Source organism: Bombyx mori, chromosome 1 (genome assembly GCF_030269925.1).
Source record: "Bombyx mori chromosome 1, ASM3026992v2".
Taxonomy (NCBI): domain Eukaryota; kingdom Metazoa; phylum Arthropoda; class Insecta; order Lepidoptera; family Bombycidae; genus Bombyx; species Bombyx mori.
In genome coordinates, this window is record NC_085107.1 from 3,598,084 (window position 1) to 3,617,924 (window position 19,841).

The following is a 19,841-nucleotide window of genomic DNA, read 5'->3' on the forward strand; positions in this document are numbered from 1 at the left end:
GAACACGACTCGAGGAGGAGGAGTACATACTCGCGTCGGCTTTTCATAGATAATTACGAAAAAAAAAATGAACTTTTAAAGTACTTTTAAACTACTTTTCCAAATACAAACAATATAAATAAACATAACAACGTAACTGTGAAGGTATTTTTGACGTCCTTGAAGGCTTTTGTGACGTCTACGATCTGAAAAAGTTGAATTGCGAATTTCAACTTAAAAAAAAAAAAACGAACAATAAAAATATTTTCTCCCAAAAAATAAGCAAGCAAACGCTCGCTGCCGCGTGACTCGAAATCAGCGCTATTTCGATACAATAAAATTCTTCGAACAAAGAAATTGCCACGAGAAACAGTAATAAGGGATCTTTGGAGTTTACGTAAATTCAGTTTTCATTACGTAGGTTTTCGACAGCTTCGTATTTCCAGTTGTTTATCTTTCAATCTTTAAAATATTTCGATATTAAACGAATACATGTTTTTATTATTTAGTTATTGTGTACGGTTAATTATCATGTATGGCGATAGGGTTTTGTTTTTATCGTGGATCAACTCATTACTTAGTCGATTGTGAGTTTATAAAAACAAAAAAAACAAAAAAGCTGTTTTTTTATATTAGATTAAAATCTTCGCGATGCTACCACCACTTCGATAAAGCGGCACGACACGAGAACCCTCTCATCGTGGTCGCCGGTAACTACATTCCCGATCCTGCGGAAAGAATGGAAAGCAGTCGACGTCGCCCAAAACACGTCATTTCGGATCCTCCCGATCCACTAACGGTGCTTTTAGGTACTTCAAGCACCGGTCACCGTTCTCGTCGAACCCGTCGCTTGTGACAAAGGGCTCGACGAGTAAATTAACTCTCAGACACAGCCCACTGAGTTTCTCGCCGGATCTTCTCAGTGGGTCGCGACTCCGATCCGGTGGTAGATTCTGCGAAGCACGGCTCTTGCTAGGGTTCGTGTTAGCAACGTCGTCAGGTTTGAGCCCCGTGAGCTCACCTACTAGTTAATGTTACGCTGAAATAGTCTCTCAAGGCTACCAGCAGCTCAGGAAGAAAAAAAAAAAGATGATCCCATGCCGCGTTGACCATTACCAAGAAAGCTCTAATAAGATGTTTCAATGTAATAAAAATTCAAGTTAAACGTGTTGCAATGCACAAGTAGATTATTTAAAGTAAAAATAATAACTATTAAGAATGAAACATGAGTTGTAGTTGTGGGAAAAAGTCTTTTAAATCGGAAGACGAAGTTTGCATAATCATTTTTGCGGCGACGCTTTTACGCAGGATTTTTTATATTAAATTTTCGTAATTAAAAAACAGTCGAGGAATCCCCGATTGTGCAACCAGAGATTGATCAACATACTCAAATACATTCAAACATATTATATGTATATCTATACTTTTACTTTACTTTACACGTAATTACTGGTGGTACGCATATAGGTACTAGTGTAGTAGTGATTGTACATAGATGGTGATGTTTTTATTACTTTGTCTTTTGCTCACACAAAGCCGTTTTTCGTATTACATAGGGTTAATTTAACGGTAGCACAATTGCTATTACGTTTTTTTTAACCGCGGCATCACCTATTGAAACTCAATGCCAGACCGACCGCCATTCAATATACCCTCGAGAAATTAGTAGCTAGCTGTGCCGACATCGATTAGTAGTACCTATACTTGTTAAATGAATATTGCTTATTTATCGATAATTTTGTCCCTAATTAAAACGTTGTGGCCAAACCTTTGGTAACGGCACGCGCATGCGCGGCAAAAAAATCCAGGAGGCCATGATCCCCGCCATAAAAAAAGTATTGTACGTTTTTACATAAAATAGACATTTTATTATTTTATTTAGAGCCGCTTTTATTTAAGCGTCCTAAAATGGTGACCCATGATATGAAATTAGTTATATTATTCAATCAATGCAACGCGACGAACTAGTGATCACCATTCATCATCGTCAAATATTTTGTGCGGCATACCACGATTTTTCCAAGTTTGGATAGTACGAGTATTAATGCAGATGAGTCCATCATCCATCCACACACGTTTTTTTTTGGATTGGTGAGCTTTTATGCTTTCCTGGAGTGGAAGACACTATGGAGAACAGCGATGAACACCATTCAGGATAGTCTAAGAAGATCTACAACAATTTGGTCTATTTATGCTGTAATTTATAAACGTCTTATGTTCAGATATTACCTCCTAGCTGTGGATCGTCAGTGGCACGGATCCTGCCTGCGCTGCTGCGAATGTCGTCTGCCTTTAGACACCGAACTGACTTGCTTCTCACGGGATGGAAACATATATTGCAAAGAGGATTATTACAGGTATCTATGAAACATTTAATTGGTTTATTTTCGATTTGTCTGCAGACGCCGTTGCGAAAATTTTGCTGCGCCAATGCGAATTTCAAAGCATCCCCGGCATATCTGATTAATTGACAATGTTATCGAATCGATAACACAACTCTACAAAAAAAAATTCGTTCTTTATAATAACTTTTATACTAGGTTTTTCCGGTTAATTATTCACAAAAACGAAAATAAAATACCTTTGTTTTGGTATAAAGTTTGCTTTTGTGATAGTTATAGTAATAATACTCATTTTTCATTTTTTTTATAAATTTTAATTAATTTTCATACTTTCGAAAAAACCGCGCTATGAGAGTGGAGTGTTTACGTTTACACAGTGCCAGTAGATGTCACTCGAGTCATAAACAACGATCAGGTGTTTTGTACAAGCCCAGAAAAACTTAAAATGTCACGAAACTGTAAATACGATGCTGATGCATTTTGTTTCATATGTGGTCGATTTATTAAAGTTCAAAAGCAAACTGTTTCAAATCAAAGTCGAATTTGGTGTTGACCCCTGTATAATTATGATTACTTTGTTTTTTTTTTATTATTGAATCACGTGGAATCGTTTACACGTGTCTTCTTCTTTGTCTGATTAAATGTTATCGTTATTCGCGTATCCGGAGTTCAATTAACTTTTGATTGCTCGCTCATTGTGGTCAGACGTACAGAATAAACTCGTTTCTGAAGTCAAGCAGCGAGCCGCGGGTTGTCACGTGTCAACATGGGGTGCAATTAGGGAGTCGTTTCGGGGCCACTTCTCTCTCTTCCTTCACTTCGCTACACTTGCGCATTTCCCACACCTGTCGGAGCCGCCGCCGTACTGGTCGACCAAACAATTATCGATAACGAGATGTCAACATTTTTGATGCGTGTTTTTGTATCGCGGTAAACGAAACGCGTGTTATTATTATGCCGATTTTGCGTATTATAAATATTTTCTTGGAGATGACACGTATACCTGATTACAGATAAGGGACAGCACTAGTAGAATTAAGACAGGATTTTTTTTAAATTCCGTATTCTGGATATTTTTTTTGGCTGGCAACGCAGTTTCCCTAACAATAAACTCACAAATTTGGAATAAAACGGCTCATTATTGATTGTTATCGCTTTTTTCTTTCTTTAGAATACCATCGTCAGAAAAAAAAACTTAAGCACGGTACAATTTAGTGAAAAAATCTTTGGACTCGTCTTGTGTTGTTAAAATGAAGCTTAACTAAATTTAAGTATAAAATATCGAAAATTTTGGAGTCACTAACCTAAATATATCTCTTTATAGTCAACTCGGGAGCACTAGTTTTCTGCTACAAAAATAGTTCTGATCGTAGCTATTTTGTGGGCACCTGTTTTCTTTTTTAATACAAAATCCATGGCATATGGCACTATAATTGTACGCGTGTGTTCAATACGGCGTGGACTGTCAAGATGTGTAACTACAGACTGATTGATTACGCCGGTAGGGGTGGCGAAACAATGTTACACATTAACAATGCGCGGAAACATTTTGATGTTTCAAATCTTTTGTTTGTTTATTTTCCGCTTTTGCTTTTAAGGAGCGTCATGCGGTTTTCATCTTTACGCATAGGATGATTAGGTTCATACTCTGCCAAAAATCTCAGCGAAGGGAAGCCGAAAACGAGGAAATTGTTTCAGGTTGTTTTGCGTGAAGCGTTGCGGCAGATGCTGTAATGGTATCACTGCCAATGAGCTCGTGATGCGAGCCAGAGACCTGGTCTACCACCTCAACTGCTTCACTTGTGTCGCTTGCGGGACTCAGCTTTCTAAGGGGGATGTGTTCGGAATGAAAGGTGGTCTGGTATACTGTCGTCCTCATTACGACACCGCTTGCTTGGATGACTACTGCGATGAAGAAATGACTAACGGTTATAGGTAAGAAACTTTATTGTCATTTTAAAGATAATATAATTCGCATGTAATGTTATTTTTTATGGCATAAAACGACTTCATGCCCCACCTGGTTTTAAATTGTTATCGCAGTCTATGTAATATAGCGTGAATGTCGTCTACCGTGTTGAAGTTTGAGGACTCAATTGTATAGTAAATACGCAATTATTTTTGCGGGTTTCATTTTTATTACACGACTAGCGACCCGCCCTCGCTTCGCTTCGGAAACATTAAAACAAACATGAAACCAAAAAAATTACATAAAAAAATTAAAAAAAGTAGCCTATGTTCATCAGGGACAATGTCGGCTTCTAATGGAAAAAGAATTTTTCAAATCGGTCCAGTAGTTTCGGAGCCTATTCGAAACAAACAAACAAACAAATCTTTCCTCTTTATAATATTAGTATAGATGCTATTCCTAAAAGAAGAAAGAATCGTGAGGTCATTCGAGAACGTGCGTGTCGAATTTAATATTAATTTTTATTTGAATTCATATTGAATTAAAATGATTTTTTTACGACATTCGTAACTACATACAATGACACATTAAATCAATAAAAATACAATATTCTCATTTGATGTATTCTCGGCACGTACGACATCATTCCTCTTTATATAATTAATAAAATAAATAATAGCTTAAAAAAACTAACAAAATACGCTTTTATAGAAATCCAACTAAAAAATAGGAAATAAATTAAAACGAATTAAAAATAGTGCGTAGTAAAAATAGCTGTGCCCTTGGCTTTGCTGATGTCCTTGAGCGACATCACTCACAATCGGGTGGGTCGTATGTTCGTCAGTATACCGTGGCAAATCCAAAAGAGAAAAACCTACGAAGGAACCCCATTTAAATTACGTTAGTAAAAAACTATAGTTTTCCAAACAGCAATAATTTTGATTTTATTTTCTATTGTTTAGATGGGTGGACGAGCTCACAGCCCACCTGGTGTTAAGTGGTTACTAGAGCCCATAGACATCTACAACGTAAATGCGCCACCCACCTTGAGATATAATTTCTAAGGTCTCAGTATAGTTGCAACGGCTACCCAAACCGAAACGCATTAGGTACTTCTTCACGGCATAAATAGGCGGGGTGGTGGTACCTACCCGTGCGGACTCACAAGAGGTCTTACCACGTGGAACTTACTACGAATCTATTCACCCAGACAACAAAACTATAAGATTCTTCTGACTCATTCATTCGAGGAGTTGACCCAATTAGTTTGTGTAAAATCCGTTAAGAGCTTTTGTCTTTGGAATTCGATTCGTTTTATAGAAACTCAATTAAAATTTGTTTTGTTTTAAAAATGAACCTCAATGTTCGAAAAAAGCATTCCGAGAATTTATGTTTCGCGGCTTAAATATTTGTATAGGTACACGCTGTACTCTCTCTCTCTCTCTTTCACTGTTTATAATTTTGCGCTTGACTCCTTGTGTAGAAGGTATCCCGATGATAACATTAAAGCTTGCATATAAAAGCTTAATATCAATATATACATAAATAACCAAATACAAAAAAATATAACTGACTTCGACCAATACCTGGCTGCTTAATTTTAAGGGATATACGCCAATTCCTTTCATGCTTCCAAATCATCCCTACCTCCCAAGCAAATACTCAGGCCATTAATTAAAAAAAAAGGTATTAAACTATTTAAATATTATTTTTTTGGCTTAGATGGGTAGACGAGCTCACAGCCCGCCTGGTGTTAAGTGGTTACGGGAGCCCATAGAAATCTACAATGTAAATGCGCCACCCACCTTGAGATATAAGTTCTAAGGTCTCAAGTATAGTTACAACGGCTGCCCCACCCTTCAAACCGAAACGCATTACTGCTTCACGGCAGAAATAGGCAGGACGGTGGTACCTACCCGTGCGGACTCACAAGAGGTCCTACCACCAGTAAATAATTCTATCAAAAGGAAGTCGTGCTTAGAGTAGAAGTAGCTAGTGAAAAGATTTTTGTATATTACTAACACGATCGTGCGTATCAAAAATGTTTACGTTGAATACCCCGGCTACGTATTGGAGCACAACTTCCTACGTAAAGCCGGGGTGTGCGTATTCGTCCGGGCGGATGTCTGTTGTCGCCGTCTTCGGGGCCTCGAACAACGGGACCTGTCCCTATTGTGGCTGCGCGTGGATCACGGGGGCTGTATCCGAATCTACGCGTGCCTGTACAGGTCCCACAGCAGTGATGCAGGTTCAGCTCTGTTTGAGCATGTGCAAGAGGGGACTAACCGCGTGCTTGAGCAGTACCCATCTGCGGAGGTGGTGGTTCTTGGAGACTTTAACGCTCACCACCAAGAGTGGTTGGGGTCCAGAACCACTGACCTCCCGGGTCGGACTGCCTACGATTTCGCCTTGGCCTACGGCTTCTCCCAGCTGGTGACACAGCCCACCCGTGTCCCAGATATCGAGGGGCGCGAGCCTTCTTTGTTGGACCTTCTGCTGACCACAGATCCGGCCGGATACAGTGTGGTGGTCGACGCTCCGCTTGGATCGTCTGATCACTGCCTTATTCGTGCTGCCGTACCACTCTCTCGTCCCGGTCGTCGAAGGACGACCGGGTATCGTAGAGTTTGGCGGTATATGTCAGCAGATTGGGATGGATTGCGTGAATTTTACGCATCCTACCCATGGGGGCGGTTCTGCTTTTCCTCTGCTGATCCTGACGTCTGTGCGGACCGTCTTAAAGACGTGGTGCTCCGGGGGATGGAATTGTTTATTCCCTCCTCTGAAGTGCCCGTTGGGGGTCGCAGCAGACCCTGGTATAACAATGCCAGTAGGGATGCTGCACACCTCAAGCGGTCCGCATACGTGGCATGGGATAATGCCAGGAGACGTCGGGATCCTAACATCTCAGGGGAAAGGCGGAAATATAACGCCGCTTCCAGGTCCTACAAGAAGGTAATTGCCAAGGCGAAGTCGGAGCACGTTGCTAGAGTTGGCGAGCGACTGAAGAGCTATCCCTCTGGGAGCCGTGCTTTTTGGTCGCTCGCCAAAGCTGCAGAAGGAAACTTTTGCAGGTCTAGTCTCCCACCACTGCGCAAGTCCGATGACACTTTGGCCCACAGCGCGAAAGAGAAGGCTGACCTTCTGGTCAAACTCTTCGCCTCGAACTCGACTGTGGACGACGGGGGTGTCACACCACCGAACATCCCCCAGTGTGATAGCTCCCTGCCGGATATCTGCTTCACACAGTGTGCAGTTAGGCGGGAGCTCCGACTCCTGGACGTCCATAAGTCGAGTGGGCCAGACGGCATCCCCGCAGTGGTTCTGAAAACGTGCGCCCCTGAGCTGACACCTGCGCTAACGCGTTTGTATCGCCTCTCTTATTGCGCTAACAGGGTTCCGTCTTCATGGAAGACCGCCCACGTCCACCCTATCCCCAAGAAGGGTGACCGGTCGGACCCGTCGAGCTATAGGCCTATCGCGATAACTTCCTTGCTTTCCAAGGTGATGGAGCGAATAATAAATACACAACTCCTGAAGTATCTTGAGGATCGCCAGCTGATCAGTGACCGACAGTACGGTTTCCGTCACGGTCGCTCAGCTGGCGATCTTCTTGTATACCTTACTCACAGGTGGGCTGAAGCCTTGGAGAGCAAGGGCGAGGCTCTTGCTGTGAGCCTTGATATCGCGAAGGCCTTCGACAGGGTCTGGCATAGGGCACTTCTATCGAAGCTACCATCTTACGGAATCCCCGAGGGTCTCTGCAAGTGGATCGCTAGCTTTTTGGATGGGCGGAGCATCACGGTCGTTGTAGACGGTGACTGTTCTGATACCATGACCATTAACGCTGGCGTTCCACAAGGTTCGGTGCTCTCCCCCACGCTTTTCATCCTGTATATCAATGACATGCTGTCTATTGATGGCATGCATTGCTATGCGGATGACAGCACGGGGGATGCGCGATATATCGGCCATCAGAGTCTCTCTCGGAGCGCGGTGCAAGAGAGACGATCAAAACTTGTGTCTGAAGTGGAGAACTCTCTGGGGCGAGTCTCCGAATGGGGTGAATTGAACTTGGTTCAATTCAACCCGATAAAGACACAAGTTTGCGCGTTCACTGCAAAGAAGGACCCCTTTGTCATGGCGCCGCAATTCCAAGGAGTATCCCTGCAACCTTCCGAGAGTATTGGGATACTTGGGGTCGACATTTCGAGCGATGTCCAGTTTCGGAGTCATTTGGAAAGCAAAGCCAAGTTGGCGTCCAAAATGCTGGGAGTCCTCAACAGAGCGAAGCGGTACTTCACGCCTGGACAAAGGCTTTTGCTTTATAAAGCACAAGTCCGGCCTCGCGTGGAGTACTGCTCCCATCTCTGGGCTGGGGCTCCCAAATACCAGCTTCTTCCATTTGACTCCATACAGAGGAGGGCCGTTCGGATTGTCGATAATCCCATTCTCACGGATCGTTTGGAGCCTCTGGGTCTGCGGAGGGACTTCGGTTCCCTCTGCATTTTGTACCGTATGTTCCATGGGGAGTGCTCTGAGGAATTGTTCGAGATGATACCGGCATCTCGTTTTTACCATCGCACCGCCCGCCACCGGAGTAGAGTTCATCCATACTACCTGGAGCCACTGCGGTCATCCACAGTGCGTTTCCAGAGATCTTTTTTGCCACGTACCATCCGGCTATGGAATGAGCTCCCCTCCACGGTGTTTCCCGAGCGCTATGACATGTCCTTCTTCAAACGAGGCTTGTGGAGAGTATTAAGCGGTAGGCAGCGGCTTGGCTCTGCCCCTGGCATTGCTGAAGTCCATGGGCGACGGTAACCACTCACCATCAGGTGGGCCGTATGCTCGTCTGCCTACAAGGGCAATAAAAAAAAAAAAAAAAAAAAAAAAGAGACCAACATATAATGGTTATAACTGTACCGTATAAATACAGCTAAAATTTATTCTTTTAATTTTGATCACTCTTAGAAAATCTATGGATGTAATGACGGTAATCTTAACAAAACACACATAGGTGTCAAGATATGCACAATGGCGGAAACTCACCCCAGTACTATAGTGGAGGTTCAACTCCAAAAGGTCGGCCGAGGAAGAGAAAGATACCCCACGGCTCTCCGGACGAGCTACAAGCACAAACCATACGGATGGCCAGCTCCGCTCTAGGTAAGTTCAATTAAATATAAACCTTGTAGCTTGGGACTATATAGCATAAAGAGCGAAATCAAAATATCCAGTAATGTAAACAGCAATGTATACTTTACAAATGACGGTAGCAATCATTGTAATAAGCGGTACAATTCTAATTTAGATTAATAAAATCCTAGTACCTAGTTGAGGTATAGTAATGTGATTAAATAGATACATAATATAAATGTTCTGACCGTGGAATTTTCGCAATATTTTTAAGTTGTAATTGCGTAGGAAATCTCGTGATCCTCTTAGTATTAACTTGTATTTACTATGAATCCTGTGATCCATTTATACTTTATACGGGCTAAGCTCCCCTTCAAATCGAAACCATGACTGCTTTTCGATAAAAATCACACGGATTTATTTGTATAATATGAATTAATGTCAAGTATTTAATTTCACTTTATAAATTTACGGTATTACTGCCATAAGGAAGATACGCGTTTAGATTTCAAGGGTGAGACAGCTCTAATGTTATAAATACATTTGAGGCTTTGTCGTTATGTTTCAAGATGGATGGCGGTTTCATGGCAATGGAACCTAACACTAGATGTGCCATAAGTTCGTTCGCCCACTTCAACAGTAAAAAATATGTGTTGTATAAAAATGATATAAAAGACACATTAGCAAATAACATAGCAAATAAGTCGTAGTGGCCTAAAGGACAAGACGTCCGGTGGATTCGTATGTAGTGATGCACTGGTTTTCGAATCCCAGGCGGGTACCAATTTTTCTAATGAAATACATACTTAACAAATGTTCGCGATCGACTTCCACGGTGAAGGAAATAATCGAACCCGCAAAATTATAATTTGCATAATTACTGGTAGTAGGACGTCTTGTGATTCTGCACGGGTAGGTACCACCACCTTGCCTATTTTTGTCGTGAAGCAGTAATGCGTTTCAGTTTGAAGGGCGGGGCAGTCGTAATTAAAAGTAAGACCTTAAACTCATGTCTCAAGGTGGGTGGCGGCATTTACGTTGTAGATGTCTATGGGCTGCTGTAACCACTTAACGTCAGGTGGGCCGTGAGCTCGTCCACCTATCTAAGCAATAAATAAAAAAGCAAACCAAACAAGATTTTTTTTAATATCCTGATAATTGTGATTGAAATGCCGTGAGTAAAAAAAACTCGTGTGCAAATTTCCAATTTAATCGGACGTCTTCAAGTTAGTGAAAATTAAGTTGAGAAGTCATAGACAGATAATTAGATAGATAGGTCAGGTCAATAATTGTGTTAAAATAAACAACTCTTTGTTCTTCCTAACGTATAGACTTTCGTCTATGTTGTCGGCGTATGTTTAGTAGTCGCGGCTCTTTCTCCAAGTGAAAATCACTAAGCATTTAAGAGAGATATCTTTGGTATTTTTCAATATTTCTAAATAACAAAAGATAATTCCATAGTGGTCACAACGTCAAAATCCGAGACAGACTCCTCATCTTTTTCTCCACCTAATCTCACTAGGTGGGGTCGGCACATATAATTTTTCTTTTCCATTCTCTTCTATCAGCCGTCATCAACACTCACTCCTCTCTCTCCAATATCGTCATTCACACACTCCGTCCATGTCTTCTTCGGTCGACCTCTTCCCCCCCGTACCTTGCACTACCATTTCCATACATCTCCGAGTTACATGCATCTTCTCTCTGCGCATCACATGTCCATACCACAAAATCCCAGACAGACTATCTCTCACTAAATCCCAAAATACATTGAAATTTAATATAATTAAATTAATTTTTATTGCAAATGCCAGATATGCGGCAAAATTAGGCAGTAATATAGAACCTTGATACCGATATAGTAAGAAATCATCATTAAACGTTTACATCGGATATATTACAATAAAATACTTAACGACAACGACAAAAAAAGGAACTATTCATCGAAAAAAAACGTCAGATGATTAAACAATTCGCAGTAACTATCAAGCAACTATGGAACTGACCGTCAATTTAATCGGCTCACGACCGGCGCTTAATCACATCCATTCCATCGAATGTTACCAAATCCAACCGATTTTGACGCCTGCTCATACAGTTATGGAAGTTTCTAGTTATTCAAAATGAATCAAACCTTAAACGGGGAATACGTTTATTTCGTAAATGGTACGTAGAACGATACAAAATAATAAAACATACCCGTAAATGGGTATAGAGTTTAAGGTATCGATGATTTTATTTGTGTGTGACCTGCGTTGGTTGAGGTCTGATGATTAGTACGAATCAATAAAACTGACGTATCGGTTTTTATTTGCATTCCGCATCGCATAGCGTCTTAATAAGAAACTTAAAACACAACAGAGGTACACGGCAAAATAAAATATTATATTGAACTTTGAAATATTCTCCAGAAAAAGGATTTTCCTTTTAAAAATATTGAAATATGTCATCAGCTCGTTAAAGTCCTCGACGTTCAAGAAGCATTTAAAACACAACTTAAATCCGTGACTCGTAGGGATCAAAATTCCGATAACGAATAGCGTTTTGCTTCAATAAATAAAATGTAAAATTTCCCGGGCGCGGATTCAATAGACGGGTGAATAAGTAAGCTCAAGCATCCGGCTTCACATTCATAACTTATCATCGGGAACGCATTGCCTCCATTATCCCAGGAAATATTGTTGCGATTGAGACTTACGTTTCATAGTGTAAAATGTGTTTGGATGTAACTAAATAGAAGCGTAAATGTGCGCTCCATTGTGAAATTTCGATTCATAAAAATCGCGACGTATTTATTCCAATCTGGTTTCCTTTTTGAAAAAAATTAGTTGTTTAAGTCAGGCTACATAAACACTTACAAAAACTATCATAAAGCTGTTTAGAGACAATAGCTATAACTGCTACTTATTTGAAGTCCCAATCGAAACACATTTCATTTACTATCCTGATTAATTCTGATGTTTTTTTTTTGGGTTTCAATGGTCGCTCTTAGTAACAGACGTGACCGCTCGAATTATGACGGATAAGTGTTTCTAATATACCATATATGGTGATACTAATACGATTTCTCATATTAGTAGAATCTCAAAGTAGTTGACAGAATACTAAACGAAAAAGATAATTGTGCAGAGCAGATCCAGAGATAGAGAGCCAATCATTAAATTTAATGTCGAACTGTTATATGAATGGAAGAAAATAACTTAAACAAAACGTAACATAATATATATAGAAAATGTACAATTATGTATAAACTATATTATATAGAAACACACGAAATACGACCGTATATATACGACTGATGATGAAAATGTTAACACCTTAGGTTAATCGATCATTAACGTTAATTAAGATATCACTTGAAACTGTTAGTACATATGATTCGACTAAACCCGAGGAGCAGCCGTTGCAGAGTTTGAAATCGCTCATTAAACACGAATCGTGAAACTCGATCCAAAGTGCCGCAAATGTTTGGTATGAAATTGCGGATAGGAATTTGATTTTATGTAATCTTAGGGATGTAATATCCCTTTTCTAAATTGAACAATTTAGGGAAGGGTATGGTATACAGACCTTATACCCAAGTACTCCTCAGTATTAGGGTCATATGTCTAATGTGTAACAATGAGCTAATATGATCTAGGGATTATGATTAGTTTTAATAAAATACCGAACTCGTGAATTATAGCAAAAGACAGCTCTGTAATATTAAATCCAGAATCGCTTAACTTTTGTAAAGTAACTCTGCCGAGACAGAAAAAAGTATGATTATACCAGAAAATAAACATACAACCTCTGCTTCAGAATAAGTTGCAGTACCTAAGACGTTCATAAAATCTCATCCATTTTTCGGATAAGGCATCAGTTGAAATTCACAAACCTCAGGAGGGTTACCCCACGGCTGCTACCCCAATGTCCCTATGTCAAGTCATCCCATGCCATAATCACTACTAATGAATAGAAAGCGAACGACCAAAGTAGGCTTTGTCTCTTTCAAGCTCGTACTGAGATGGTAAGGGTGAGGGAGAGACGTGTGGGTACTGATGTTGGGTCGCCAGTCAGGGTCGCTTGGATTATTCTTTATAGCGACGAAAAGCGAGACTCATTGAGGTGAATTCAGGCTATGTTACTCGACCCGATTTATCGTGCCGCCGTCGAGAATGGCAGCAGAGAGGCGACGGGTCTCTGCCGAAATTCTCAGAAAACTACAACAACTGTGGCGTACTCTACTAGGCTGCAAATATTAATGGAAACATCTGATGTAATGTAATTCTACCTATTTCGTTATTCGTTGTTTCAAATTAAGAATCTACTTGCGAGATTTCGGATTTTTTTAATGTTGTGGTAGATAATATTAAAAAAAAGCATTAATCTCTTGATTTTAAAGACAGACCTTTGTACTATTTCAAAACATTTGTTTTTCTTTTCCAAGATTTTGTAAAATTATTGGTAACGACAATGATTTTGATTATTTAATTTTAAAGGCTGTGTGACTTGCCAATTTGTTTACCGCGTTTTGTCAGAAACCGTTGTAAAAAACGTATGCTAGGTATCTAGATTATTTCACACGTTTCGACCCTAGCTTGTTGGCACAACAGCGCCACTCGACAGCGCACGTGACGGTCATAATGAGAACTGCAAGTGCCCTTTAAAATACGTGCCTTATCGACTATCGATATACACATTATCGATACCAATGTGTATGTAAATTTAGGTGTACTCATAATTTGCTTTCTCAGATACAACTTTTATCTGAAGTAGTGTATTGGTGTGATATTTTAATTTTATTACAAAGCTGACGAGCTCCATTTGGAAGTAGAATCAGGATTTTAGAGAAAATAAAATGTTCCTGAACTTTTTGAAGATATTTTCATAGTACTGCAGATTAACGACGGAATACACTATAACTATAACTATACTGAGACCTTAGAACTTATATCTCAAGGTGGGTGGGTGGCGCATTTACGTTGTAGATGTCTATGGGCTCCAGTAACCACTGAACACCAGGTGGGCTGTGAGCTCGTCCACCTATGTAAGCAATAAAAAAACCAATTATATTGACAGTAACAAAAATTATCTACGAGAAAACCACGAAGAACATAAATGTAGTTAATTGAGACGTAATTAAAATAAATTTATTATCTGTTCCCTTTGAATAAGATTTAAAATAGTAATAAATTCATTCTGAGATGTTACTTTTCAATGCCAAAACATTACTAAAATATGCATACGAAACGCTTAGACTGAATTTTCCATTTAACAATAATACTTTAAATTTCAAACTAGCAACACTAGAAAAGGAAAAAAACCAGTCCATTAAGAAGCTTCCGTTCTCAAGTTCAGGGAACTCAAGGTCAGAGAAATGAAATAGCCGCCGCGTTTAGTGCCAGCCACTGCAAAGTTGAAAGTTTTTCTTTCGCGTTCGACGATCCGGCATAATTCATCTATGTTGAAAATTAAACAAGCAATTGAGTTCGCGAGTCTTCACTTATTCTACTCAATTCAATATTGTAAACTTTTCATAGCAACTGACTTAGACTAGTAGTGGCTTGGCCGAGTTTGTGCAAACTAAAATGTGGTTTCTTTCAACAATCTTTTTCATAGATAAATCATGATTTAGATGATTACGTTTTTAATTTTACTTTAATATTTCGATTAGCGTCACACTGAAATTAAATCTACTATAGATGCGGAATATACTTATTTAACTCTGTCTTATTAATATACCATAATGAGAGACCAATGCCTATATAATAATAGCTGTGAATAACATAAGGTAAATTTTTACACATTAATTTGTACAAACTCACTATTTTCATTCCAAAATTTTAAATCATTAAATCACAGAGCAGATCTCTCACGGGACGTATCCAGCTTAGAAATGCATTTGTGATGATTCTTATTTGTTTGAAATTGAAAATTGACAGTATCACGTATATATCTCTTCTTGAACCCCTGTCCATCCAATGCCGAGTGTAGGTTTCTTTAAATGCACTCCATTCTTTTTGGTCTCTTGCCTTTCGAATCCAGTCCCTACCAGCTATTTTCAACAAATCGTCGGTCCGTTTCTTTGTCTACCCACGTCAACGTTCAGTACGAGGTCTCCACTCCAGTACTTTTGAGCCCCACCAATAATTAATTGGTAATTCATTCCGTGATTAAAACTAAATCCACAACGATTTAAACTATAGGTATTTAGTATTTGATTATATTAGATTTGTTATCATAAATAAATTTATTAGATTAAATAAGGAGTTTCCCTGCGATTCACGAATGAGGAGATTCATAAGAGAACCATTATAAGGATGGCAGGATTGAAATGGAACTCTGCTCTTAGAACAGATGGCTGCTGAGATCAAAAGTTTTCGGAGTGGCAGCCGTGTACCGAAAGATGTAGCGTGGATAGGCCTCTCCCAAGGTGGATCTAAGACCTATTGAAGGTCATGGGAATCCGCTTGATGCAGGTAACGTAGGACTGGTTATTGTGGCGAACCTTGTGAGAGCCCTATATCCATTACTGGACGTCTGTGGGTTGATGGATAGAGTCAGTTAAGACCATTTAGTCTGCAAGTTTATTTGCATTATGTTTGTATTGAGGAGCATATATTAGTTGGTGAACTGCGCATGGATTCAGCGTCAAACGTTATGGAAAGTTTAACGACGAAGGGAAAATCTTCCAACAAGCGGGTGTAATAACTCGGTAGACCGACGGTCCGATATTGTTTTTTTTAAGGGATTTTATGACCTGGTAACTAAGAACTTTAAGTCATGTCTTATTTTAATTTATATTCTTATTTTTATGAAAAATGACAATATGGAGGGAAATTAAATGAAACGAAATGAGGAAATGAAGAAGAATATTTTGAGACATTAATCGACTGGGATAAAGTTAAACGAAATGAGATAAGATGATATGGGATGAAATGTAATCTCAGTAAAATGGTGGTCATGCACTGAGATTTCTTCAGTGGATGTTGTTGTTCGGAACTTGTATATATGCTAGTTTATTTTGACAATGACGTAAGAGAAATTCAGGCATCTGTCAAATATCTTGTGTTGTGTAATGGCTACCCGCCACAAACGCTATTATATAATGGCTGCATATCTAACGGCAAACGAATGGCATGAGTGTACTAGATGTAGCGAGCTCTTTACTTGCCTCTCTTTCGGTATGCTGCGTGCTGGTGCAAGCATTCCTTCTCCTCATGAGTACTACCGGTGAGTTCCAGCACCACCACGTAGCTGTCCTATTGTTCCAGTATTTTTTTATTACGCTTCGTTATCATATTTGATCACTAGAGGATGAACGATTTTTTTTTATAAATTTTGTTTTTTAGAAATTATATTTAAATACGAATTACATATTGATATTATATTATTATTATTTGTTATTTTCCTTCAATAAAAAAAAAGTTTATGATTAAGCTGATTATCGATAAAGTTGAAAACAACATTTTACGTAAATCGTAGCTAGATCGAGTTATCGCCCCCAAAATCCCCTGTATACTAAATTTTATGAAAATCCTTGGAACCGTTTCCGAGATTCAGATTATATATTATTATATATTTTAAAACAAGAACTGCTCGTTTAAAGATATAAGATCACTAAGGCATTGCTCAAAAGATACGAGAAATAAAGAAAGTCGTCTTTCTGTACCCGAAAGATAATTGCAATTAATGAAACGTTATTTAAAAAGACAGGTGTGAGAACAGGTTCAAAAAAATGATTTTTTTTTACGAAACAGCGGTTGTAAATGCACACCGCCGTTTATTACGTAGGGTGTGTTTGGGGTCGAGGGTGGTTTGTCTTTTGAGGCATATTTATTTTAATTAGACGTCTGTTCGTGATTAAGATTCGGATATAGGTATTAAACTGTTGACTATACTTTTTTTTTTTGTGGAAATTGATTGACCGCCTCTTCGTAACGATTTAGTGAGGTTTTTTTTTGTTATACTTTAATTTGGTTTTTATGATATCAATTTATGGGTTCCGATGTAGTTATTTATGCATTTTATTGTCTCTTTTTTGTTTTAAATTTAGTTGATATGTAATGCGTGATAAGTTCGCCGATTTAAAAGCCGCGTACAAAGCTCAATTGTAAATGAGATGTGTCCAGAGCTCAAAGAAAGAAGTTAGCGTTTGTGAGATTTTTAAGTTTTATTACAGCCGCCTGGATTTGATTACAACAAATAATATATTAGGTATCTACCAAAATAGCAGCTTTCGCTTCAGATGAAGTATCTTTTTACAAGCTCCGAAATTTTATTGTTGGTGTTTGGTGCACTACATAAACTTTCGACTGCGTATAATAAACAAAAAAACCTAAAAATAAAATTTATTATATTCAGTGAGCCTCTAATTTTTTTTATTGCTTAGATGGGGGGACGACCTCACAGCCCACTTGGTGTTAAGTGGTCGCTGGAGCCCATAGACATCTACAACGTAAATGCGCCACCTTGAGTTGTAAGTTCTAAGGTCTCAGTATAGTTACAATGGCTACCCGAAACGCATCACTGCTTCACCGCAGTAATAAGCGAGGTGGTGGTACCTACCCGTGCGGACTCACAAGAGGTCCTACCACCAGTAAGAAGAATAAGAATCAATGAGATTCTATCTGTATCTAATGTAAAAACATTATTTAGTTTTTTAAGCTTATAATTATAATATTATGCATAATATTCTATATCTCGGATCTTAACCGTATAGTTAGTCTACCGATTATATTCTTTTTTTTTGTTTCTACCGCTACTGCTTTAAACAAGATTTAATGGTATGAATAAAAAACATTCGGATTTACCCTTATTATATTTTATTTAAAAATAAATACCAAAATATAATGTGCAGAATTTTTTTTCCTATTTGTCGACCGTCTGTTTTCTTTGCTGTAGTCATGGAGCTGAATATTTATTGTTTACTTCATGACTCGAGAGCAGTTAATCTTGTCATCCGCTACATCGCTTGACTTGAGAGCCGTCAGAAACGGCGCCTACAACTGCAATAAAACACATATACAACTCCGTGGCTCCTTTATTTTTTTTATAACCAATGGTTAATATCGAAGCTTTTACAACACGTTTGGTTTATTGCAGTACTTCAAAGAAGTTATTTTTTTAATTTTCTAATACAGTAACATGTTAATTTTGATTGTAAAAGAAAAACATGTACATAATGCGGTGATCGATTCGTTGCCGGGCCCCATTAACTTGGATTCCGATACACGTAAATATAACGGAATGTTTGGTATGCAATAAAATATTTGGTCACAAAACACTGTCGTTGCAGGCTATATCAAAATGTATCTCATATTTCAGATTACTTAGTAAGGTGAATATACTTCAAATTAGACGTAATGATTACTTGAAAAATAAATACATAGAAACAATGTTCATTTTATAACTTCTAAAATGCACGTCTCTATTAAGTTGAGAATCTAAAAGAATTCTTTAAGAAAATATTTAAACTGATATCGTCAACGTGTCTTTTAGAAACACTCACGTAATTATCTGTTCTAACTGTTCTTGTGATGCGCTAGTTTTGGCTTTAATAAAGTATACTAAAAACGAACGAAGTTGTTACCCGTAAATCGTACTTATAATTCGATGAACAAACATTAAAAAAGAAAAAAAAAAATTCAAACCACACTCCATCAAATTAAGTGCCCTATTTATTCCCATTAAAAATAATTTAATATGAGAGATTAACGGACAGCACACCGAATTGAATAAAAGCAGAACCAAACAACAAAAATTAATTACCAACAAGACACCCCACGAGCGAAATACACTTAATTAAAATAAAATAAAAACGTATATTTTGATAATTAGTTCGATTTGCACCGTTGGGTGCAACCACCCAAGTTCGAGGCCACAAATTAATAGATTATAAACCATTGGTTATGATGAGTGTGCTTGTCTATTAGTCTTTATCTTATTAGATCGAAATATAGTTCCAATTATCGGAGCATTCATCATGTCGAGTTATTTGTTTTGACATCCACGTAAGCGGCGTACACTTGGTTTGATCGAAAAGCCGTTTTATAAAATTATATTTCCGTCCGTCAACTTCGTTATTCACTAATTGGTTTGGTACGTTGATTTAACGAATTTCCGTTAGAAAATGGAGCGAAGTCTTTGGCTTATTTGGGCCTATATTTATCTTTCTATCTTTTTAGGATACTATGACGAATAATAATGTATTTTGACCTCAAATAACGTTACTACGTTGTAAAGTGGCATTCTCCGTTCGAGAATAATATATTATATTATGAAATTCACGTTACCGTTTAAGAAAAATTGAACTACCCGCTTCTCTGTTCTAAGTCAAAATAGTTTTTGAGTTTTTTTTTTATTGCCTTTGTAGGCAGACGAGCGTACGGCCCACCTGATGGTAAGTGGTTACCGTCGCCCATGGACTTCAGCAATGCCAGGAGCAGAGCCAAGCCGCTGCCTACTGCTTAATACTCTCCACAGGCCTC

The 19,841-nt window shown here is 38.7% G+C and overlaps 1 protein-coding gene across 2 annotated transcripts in view; it reads left to right on the plus strand.

The window, feature by feature from the left end:
* The window catches only part of ap (apterous), a 51,675-nt gene that overhangs the window by 23,826 nt on the left and 8,008 nt on the right, over positions 1-19,841 (plus strand). For both annotated transcript variants that reach the window (XM_021352275.3, NM_001282221.1), the window contains exons 3-5: positions 2,202-2,336; positions 4,020-4,256; positions 9,251-9,399. In XM_021352275.3, coding sequence (XP_021207950.1) covers positions 2,202-2,336; positions 4,020-4,256; positions 9,251-9,399 — 521 coding nt within the window. The remainder of the gene's footprint in view (positions 1-2,201; positions 2,337-4,019; positions 4,257-9,250; positions 9,400-19,841) is intronic.